The 8845-nt window shown below is 40.4% G+C and overlaps 1 protein-coding gene across 1 annotated transcript in view; it reads right to left on the reverse strand.

Annotated features, from left to right (window-relative positions):
- The window catches only part of NUF2 (NUF2 component of NDC80 kinetochore complex), a 29273-nt gene extending 20958 nt beyond the window's left edge, over window positions 1-8315 (reverse strand). Inside the window, exons 1-3 of the mRNA XM_074217016.1 lie at window positions 8205-8315; window positions 4515-4649; window positions 1816-1890 (exon numbers count right to left, since the gene is read on the reverse strand). Coding sequence (XP_074073117.1) covers window positions 1816-1890; window positions 4515-4637 — 198 coding nt within the window. The 5' untranslated portion in view covers window positions 4638-4649; window positions 8205-8315. The remainder of the gene's footprint in view (window positions 1-1815; window positions 1891-4514; window positions 4650-8204) is intronic.
- Between the last annotated feature and the right edge of the window lie 530 nt (window positions 8316-8845).

Below are 8845 nucleotides of genomic sequence, written 5' to 3' on the forward strand. Positions count from 1 at the left end.
GTGGTGTACAAGGGGCATTATGGGGACTAGGCCCATAGCAGTTTAAGCTAAAGTGTGTTTCTTCCTTTCTAGCCCTAATCCTAGCTTAGGCCAGGTCCCTTATACCTAGGTTTGGCAGAACTTCCTGAGCTGCCCAGCACACACTGAGTTCTCATGATTGATAAAGAAAGAAAGCAATAACTAAACATATTAAAGTGTCCACTGTGAGCCAGACATTGAACTCAAGAAACTCAGTCTTATGGGTGAGAATAAAGGTTCCTTGAGAGCATGCCCAGTATATGCCTGATGTCTATAAATGTATCACTGATTTTATGTACAAACTAAAGAAAATGAAAACACTGACTCTATATTAACCAAATCCCAAAGTCATCAAGGTAATACACATTTAATATTCAGTTAAGACAATTGTCTATCCCTCCTTTATTCATTTTAGAAGAAAGTCGAGTCTTCAGAGAGGAGCACACACACCCACACACACAAACCCCATCAAACAGAAACCTGGATCTCCTGATGTGAATCCTCCAAAGCCATGCTTTAAGAATTTTGAAAAGACAGACATTTCCTTCACTTTGTAGCAAACTACTTGAAGGAAAGGATAATTCTGCTTCTGGTCTGTGTGACTCCAGAGCCAAGTGCAGTCCCTTTCTTGAGGCAGGACTAGTGCAGAAATGTCTACTGAACTGAACCAAATTTGGTTTTGATCACAGGAAAAATCATTCCATCTGGAGATACCAACCACCCTGGTTGTTTTGTTAGCCGAAAATAATACCACAAGTCCATGAGACATGCATTGAAACTAGATTTATTACAGGGAAATGGACATGCAAGGGGAACTTCTAAACAAGAGCAAGGAGCATTTGGGGCAGGGAAGAAGGGAGGCCAGAGGGTGGGAAAAGCAAGGTGAAGGCAAAAGCCACATTCTTTTCCCCTGGGTCCTAGCTACACAAGCACTTTCTCAGCCTGGTGCCTCTCTTGACTTCCAAGGACATACCCTGGTATGGGTCCAAATAATAAATTATGTCAGCTCAGGGGAGGGTGTTCTTGACACACTTAGGGTCTCCTGCACACTCCAGGTTCAATGTTTATAGAAAATCAGGGTCTCACAGCTAATTAGTGTCAAGTGTCTGAGGCCAGATTCAAACTCCCTTCCTCTTGACTCCAAGTTCAGTGCTCTATCCACTATGCCAGAGGGTAGGCAGCTAAAACCATCCAAGGCCATCTCCAGTTGTGCTGATTCATATCTGGCTACTGGACCCAGATGGCTCTGGAGGAGAAAGTGAGACTGTTGACTTAGCACAGTACCCCTTCACTCAAATCTTATTCACATCCTTGTCATGGCATCACCTTCCTGATGTCATGGCCTTCTTCGAGAATGAAGGGCAAATATAGAAAATTTGGTAACTCAAGAAGACACGGACTCCTTGATATTTTCAAATGTATTGCTGCCTTTATTCGACTGTTTTCCAATTTAGGCCAGCTCCTTGAAAATAAGATAATAACAGAAGTCTGCACTGGCTTACTGTTAATCTCTAAAGACAGTTCTAAAAACATTGACTGGTTTAAATAATCTCTGAATATGGATGATCTCCATTGTAGGGTTAATTCAACCTTAAATATCCATCTAACTGAACCTCATGCTAACAGAACTGAAAGGCTGAACTTCAACTGAATTGAAATGCAATGTCCATCCAAAGAATCAACTATGCATGATGTTAAGGAAAGAAGCAGCAAGAACTTTTTTGTTTCATCTTAATAACCACGTTGATACAATACTTTGCCATCCATTATGTCATCTAAGCTTCTAAACAAACCCACCATGGAAAAAAGGTCCAGTGGAATCCCATATACGATTTGTAGGGTTCGCAAGAAAATCTTTCGCACAACTTCAGGCTGCAAGAGAAAAATATCTATCTTAAAAACCCCATCAATCTTATAATTGAAATAAATGTTACAGCATTTGGTGATGAATATATTTATAAAAAAAGGATAAGGACAATTAAATTACCCAATTCTATTCTCCCTCAAATTAATTTCCAACTTCAATATAGCATGATGAACTTTCTTTGTAAACAATGAATGATAAAGACTTTGAATTTATTGTTTGCTTAAGTTCACACAAAGCAGCATCACGAAAGTCAACATATCTAAACTCCTTTAAAAACATCATATGCAGATACCTGTAATTTCTTCCACTAGGAGAAATAGAGAATAGGATTAGTCTAGTTGGGAGTTGTGCAAATTTATAAATGCAAAACCTCCAACAGGTAGAGAAAACGTAAGAAGTGATTCAGGGACATTAGTACAAGTAGTATTATTTAATGTCCTGATTTGCAAGTGAACATCTTGTTCCAGTAATTTCAATTTAAGAGGATTACACAGGCCAAGCCTGGCATGCTAAAAACTTTCCAGAAGTTCTATGAACCAGCTCAATCCAAAGAAGTAGCAGATGACAGAGACTGGTAAAAAGCTGATATCCCAACGAGCATAGTAGTGCAGATCTGGTAACAAATATTATTCACATTTGGGTGGCACAGAGGATAGAGCACTGGACTTGCAAACGAAGAGACTTATCTTCCTGGGTTCAATTCTGGCCTCAGTGTCATGTGACACTAGGCAAGTCACTTAAACCTGCTTGCCTCAGTTTCCTCATCTGTAAAATGAGCTGGAGAAAGAAATGGTAAAAAAAAAGGTAAACCTCTTCAATATCTTTGCCAAGAAAACCCCAAATGGAATCTTGGAGAGTCAGATACAACTGAAATGAATGAACAATATCACTACCATAAAATCCAAATTACAATATTAATACATTAGATTTTTTATTTTGCCAGACTGGCAAAATACTAGGAGAAGTGCTATCCTACACCCTATCACATCATATTGACATAAATTAGAGAAGTTTGGTGGACAGTGTTGAATTTGGATGCAGAGAAAACTGGGTTCAAATTCTGCCTTAGATACAAGCGGTGTGATCTTGGATAATTCTATGTTCTCTGACTACAGTTCCATCCCTTGTAAAACAGGCTGAACTAGTCTTAAAAACCTATCTCTATTATTCAGTCATTTTCCAGTCATTTCTGACTCCTTGTGATATCATTTGGGATTTTCTTGGCAAAGATGCTGAAGTGATTTGCCATTTCCTTCTTCAGCTTATGAGGAACCTGAGGTAAAGAGGGTGAAGTGACTTGCCCAGGGTCACACAGTTAGCCAAGTGTCTTGAGGCTAGAACACAAGTCTTCCTAACCCTAAACTCAGAGCTCTTTTTATTGTGCCACCTAGTTGCTCTATAAGTTCTATAATTGTTCATAAAAATTAGTAAATATGTTACCTCAGTGACTAAACACAGTTCAACATGTAACGTTATTTTGCAGGATAAAGGAACCTGAAGCGTGTTGAGATAAAGTATAGGTTTTTGAGAAGATAAAAATTTAAAGGGTAAATAGATTTTTGTTAATTGGAAAAAAATTCATTTGATTTAAAAAAAAAATTAAGAGGGAGAATGAAGCAGTGGATTGGGGGTGAAATTTGGAGTCTAAGACATGAGCTCACGTCCAACTTCTGACACAAACTAGCTGTGTGATCATGGGCAAGACACTTAAAGCCTTGGCATGGCATTCTGGGTCGGAGGAGTCCAATTCCAAAGAACCAGAAGAAAATGTCATTGGGAAATGTTTAACAAAACAATGTTAATTTGTGGTTTTCCAAGTCAGCATGTGGCCAGGAGGGATCCATTTCTATTTGAATTTGACACCACTGTCCCACTCCCTAAGACTGAATTAGAGAGGAACGACACAACCATATTGGGGGAGGAAGTTCCCTTTAACAACAAAATCATAGGAGTAGGACCACCTCTTCCTCCCAACAAAATTAATCAAGAAGTATTAGAGTTGGGAGAAACTTGATGCTCCCTTATAGTGTCTTCCCTTCAAAGAGATAGTCCCTCTTTAATAATGGAGGAAAAGTTTTTTTTCCTATAATATGCAAACTAACAAAGTGTCTTAGAATTTTATTTTGGTAATCTCTAATGTATTACTTATTCACTTTTTAACTCAATATGCAAAGAAAAAAATGGTCTTATAAAGCCATTCCCCCCCTAAGGTCTAACACAAGAAAAGAAAGTTCCAAGTTTCCCAGGGAAACAGCTTTTAAGCTCTTCTGTGGCTGAAAACCATATGAAATAAACTCCTTCAAGCTCATAATATATTAAATGACTCCCCTCAAACAAGATTAAGAGTATTTAGATTTAACATACTTTAAGAAGGCTACTTTTGAGGCAACAATTTAATTTCCTAAATCTAAATGCCAATGGAAACAGGAAAAATACCCCATATATTATTTCCATGTTATTTTAAAATAATCTAGGTAGTGGAAAATATACTGTATTTTCAGTATCAAAAGGCCTATTGCAAAGTCAACAAGAAGGGGGTATTTTCTTTGGCTGATTTTAGAGTAGTTTATATTACATTCACTTAGTTTCCCAACAATTTTGCATGAACACATTATGACATACTTAGTACCTTTGGATTTGGAAAAATATCATTCTTGGAAAAAGATTTGCCATCAGCTCCTGTCAGGATTGAATTCTGGACATGAGTCACAATCACAGCTGGACTCAATCTGGGAAAAGACAGGGTTTCCATGTTGAGGCCCTCCTGCCAGTGTGATTGAGAAAAAAACAGAACATAGATTAGAAAGGAATTGACCATTAACTGCATGTCTCAATGGCTTTAAATGTCATCTAGAAGTGGAGATAGGCATGATTAAGTATCCATAAGGGAACTGGTGCTATTGTATGTATCAATTTGATTGCATCTACCTATATGTATGTACAAGCATGCTCATGCCCATTTCTACCCTGGATCATTAAGCCAGGGAGGTTTTGGAGAATGAATGGGTCTATAATTTATATCCTTTTGCTTAATAAAGAAAAGATTGAACTTTATGCATTGATGTCCATAACAAAAGATAAAAAAGAGAGAAAAAAAAGGAGGGCTATAATATGGAAAGGATTAGCAACAGAATCTGAATATGAAAAACATAAAAGGGTGATTTAAATTTGGTCAAATTCACATACAAGGGACACAAAGCAGACAACTAACATTGTTTACAGTTGAAAAAGAAGTGACCAAATTAGTTGGGGGGGGGGGAAGAAGAGGTTAATAGGGACAGAAGTTCATTCCCCATGTCAGAAAAGTTTGCCTAAAAAAAAGGAAAACTCTTCATGGACCATCACACTGTAGGACCAGGGTGATTTTATGCCAAACCCTAAATAAACTCAAATCTGTAAGCTATTGCTTCATATACTGAGCTGGCTTAGGATGAGAGTTCAATAGTAAATGGCTCAGGTCATTACAGCACAGCAAGGCTTTTGCCAACTTTTGATGATGATGATGATAGCAAATCCTTACAAGACAGTTTGCATTTGAGGGGTGGCTAGGTGGATAAAGCACCGGCCCTGGAGTCAGGAGTACCTGGGTTCAAATCTGGTCTCAGACACTTAATAATTACCTAGCTGTGTGGCCTTGGGCAAGTCACTTAACCCCATTTGCCTTGCAAAAAAATAAAAAAAGAAAACCTAAAAAAAATACAGTTTGCATTGTATTCTACTTACATTTAATCATCTCATTCTCATTATGGCCCCCCACATGTCCTTTTACTCTCCCTATTTTACAGATGAGGAAGAGAAGACAATGACTTATGAAAGGTAACAGAGCTAGTTGAGGGGCGATTCAAACCGAGGTCTTCCTGAACACCACATCTAACCTTTAATGCACTGGGACACCCTGCTGTCTCATCTTATTACCCAGCATCATTTTATAAGGAAAGTACATGAGGAGAAATATTAAAGAACTCCTACTCTCAATATAAAAAATGCAACAGCAATACTATCCTCATAAACTACAAAACATTCTGGTAGAACAGATTGAGGATGAATTAAAATTACTAGACATCCATCAGATATCGCAGAGATTTCACGATAACAGAAAGCTGAAATATATAGCAGTTGTTCTGTCATTCAGTTATGTCCCAACTCTTTGAAGTCCATGAATGAGAGTATCTTTGGGATTTTCTCTGCAGAGATCTAGAGCGGTTCACCATTTCCTTCTCTAGCAGATCCACTGCCTGAGTTTGATAAATGGCTATCTGTAGCTGGTTCACTCAGGCAGAATACTAGGAATTTCAGTAGCATCTAATACAATGGAGTGGTCATGAGCCACTTAGATAAAAAAAGATAAATAGGTGAGAATAAGTCAAGGTCTTTCCCAAAGTTCTCCATTTATCCTGTCAATGATACTTAATGTTCTTTTATTTATTTTTCCTTTCATTTTCCCTCATTGATATCTTTCTAAATTTTATCTTATTCAAGAATATAATTTATTTTTAATATTTCTGGAAATTAAATTCATACTATTTCCTCTTTTCATGAATGAAATTAAGGTAAACCTAGATAGGGTTATTTATAATAAGATTACCAAGATGACAGAATAAAATCTAAAAACTTTAAAAAGTGTGTCTTCTTATGTGTCATGACATCATGACATGGTAGACATTTTAATGAGGTGGCTTAAGAATCTGCTTAGCTCCTCTCCATTACTTTCTCTTTGCGAGATGTAAGTAATTTTCAGGTGATGAGATGAATCAAATTAGTGTAGTATAGTTTGCCATTTGAATTTATACATATATATACAGGACAGGCTATATTTCTCTTGACTGAGGGGCTGACCTGCATATGTTAGAAGCTCATAAGCAGGTTTGCCACTGAGCTATGAGTAGAATATTCCACATATAAGCATTTCAGGGTTAATATTTCTAGTGAAGTCCACTCGAGGTTAAGAAATAGTAAAGAAAGAACAAACTATATTATTCTTAAACTATTTCTAGAAGAAAGCCCTTTGTATTCCAAACATCTAACTTTTGCTATTACTTTAAAGGTTACAATTCCTGAAAACCATCTATTGAAGTAGTGGAAAGAATGCTATTTGTTTTGGTATTTGATTATATTTATTTTGTCTTATTTAATTAGTAGATAATTTACTAATTTGATGTATGAATAATAATATTTTAGGAATTAAGTCAATTATAAAAACTAAAAAACTGACCTATATAATGGCAAACTATTTCTTCAAATTACCTTTATTATATCAAAATATAGAATTTCTGAGCAAAGGGATTTCAGAATGTTTCACGTAATGTTTACCTAGTTTGGGCCAATATTCTGAGTTTATTTATTTAAATTTATTTATTTTTATTTTTATTTTTTTTACAAGGCAGAGGGGTTAAGTGGCTTGCCCAAGGCCACACAAGCTAGGTAATTATTGTGTCAGGCTGAATTTGAACTCAGGTACTCCTGACTCCTGGGCCGGTGCTCTGCCCACTGTGCCACCTCGCTGCCCCTGAGTTTATTTAAATGTCTCCGGGTGAGATGGAGATGACAAGCAGGAACGGAGAGTCTCAAAGACTGAGGGCTTGTCCGGCCAGCCTTTCTGTGAGGGACAAAAATACTGACTTCAGAAACATAGCTAAGCCATGGGCCTCGGTTTCTATCTCTCAAGAATCAGGTGAGCGTGGCGTGCGGATCTCCCGGCTAGAAAAATCATGTCACCCTACCATAGGAGATGTAAACAAAGGCGGACCCTCCTGGGACGTTTAGGTATACTGCCCTTCTCTTTGGACCATCAAGTTTGACCAATTGTTGTAAGGGTGGGCAGAAAAGAGGAGGTGGAGCGGGTTGTGGCTTTGGAACCCTGCTTCAGCTTCTGTAATGCGGCTTTTCCTGCTCTCTCTCTCTCTCTCATACAGAGGGAAGAACTGCCCCGCTTCTTGCAAGAACCGAATCGCCACTCCGAGGCCTCCGAGTGGTCATTTGGGGTCGGGGGCACCGCTGACCACGGGGCTAGTGCCAGGGCCGCCAGCTCCGGCCTCTCGGGATGGCACTGGGCTGGGCTTCAAGGATCTGCCTCAGCCAGCGGCCGGGCGCTGCTCCCCAGGGGGGCGGTCCAGGGCCACACGGGCTCGGGAGGAGATTTCAGAAAGGCACAAGTGGAAAAGGCGGCGGGAGAAGAGGGCCGGGGCCATCTCCGGGCCTAGGAAACGCCCCCCGGGCCCACAACCGGGGGAGCCCCGAGTGGAGCGGGCGCCGCTCCCGCGGGCTGGGCGGGCCAGGGCGCACCCCATCTCCGTCCCGGAGGGCAAAGCCGCACACTCACTTGTTAAAGCCTCCGGCCTCCGGCCGCCGCGGCCGCCTCCGCCTTGCCGAGACCCAGACGAACCAGTGAAGTTTTCAAATCGGCCGCGAAGGAGTGACCCGGAAGTCCCTCCCCTTCCCACGGCGCTGCTTTCCGCTCCCATCGTCCTTATTTCCGGGAGGCAGAGTTTTTTTCTTTCTGAGGTGAGCGGGAGTTCTTCCGGGGCGGAGAGGGGAGGACATCCTGCGGAAGCGGCTTTCCGTTACCTGTAGCTGCTGCCCGTTCTGGTCGGGGTGGAGAAGTCAATTATAAAAATTATAGTCAATTATAAAACCTAAGCGACAGAGTGGCCTTCGGCGGGCCCAGGGAAAGAGGGGCGGCGGAGGGCAGGTCCTGGAGGCCGGGCAGCTTAGGGCGGAGAGGGTGTAAGAAGACTGAGCTGGGGCTCGGGCTCGGAGCGCCGGGGCTGGGGGTGGAGAGGGCGGCAAGAAGCCTGGGGCGGGGGGACATGGTGAAGCCCACCCGGGTCTTTGGTTTCAGACCTCCGAAGCTTTTGTTTGTCTGTTTTGTCTTTTACAAAAGAAAAGCGTGTAGGAATCACCGATATATGACTCGTAATATAAGATAATAAAATAATCATTTAATATAAATGTAAAATAAGA

This window comes from Macrotis lagotis, chromosome 1 (genome assembly GCF_037893015.1).
Source record: "Macrotis lagotis isolate mMagLag1 chromosome 1, bilby.v1.9.chrom.fasta, whole genome shotgun sequence".
NCBI classification, from domain to species: Eukaryota; Metazoa; Chordata; class Mammalia; order Peramelemorphia; family Peramelidae; genus Macrotis; species Macrotis lagotis.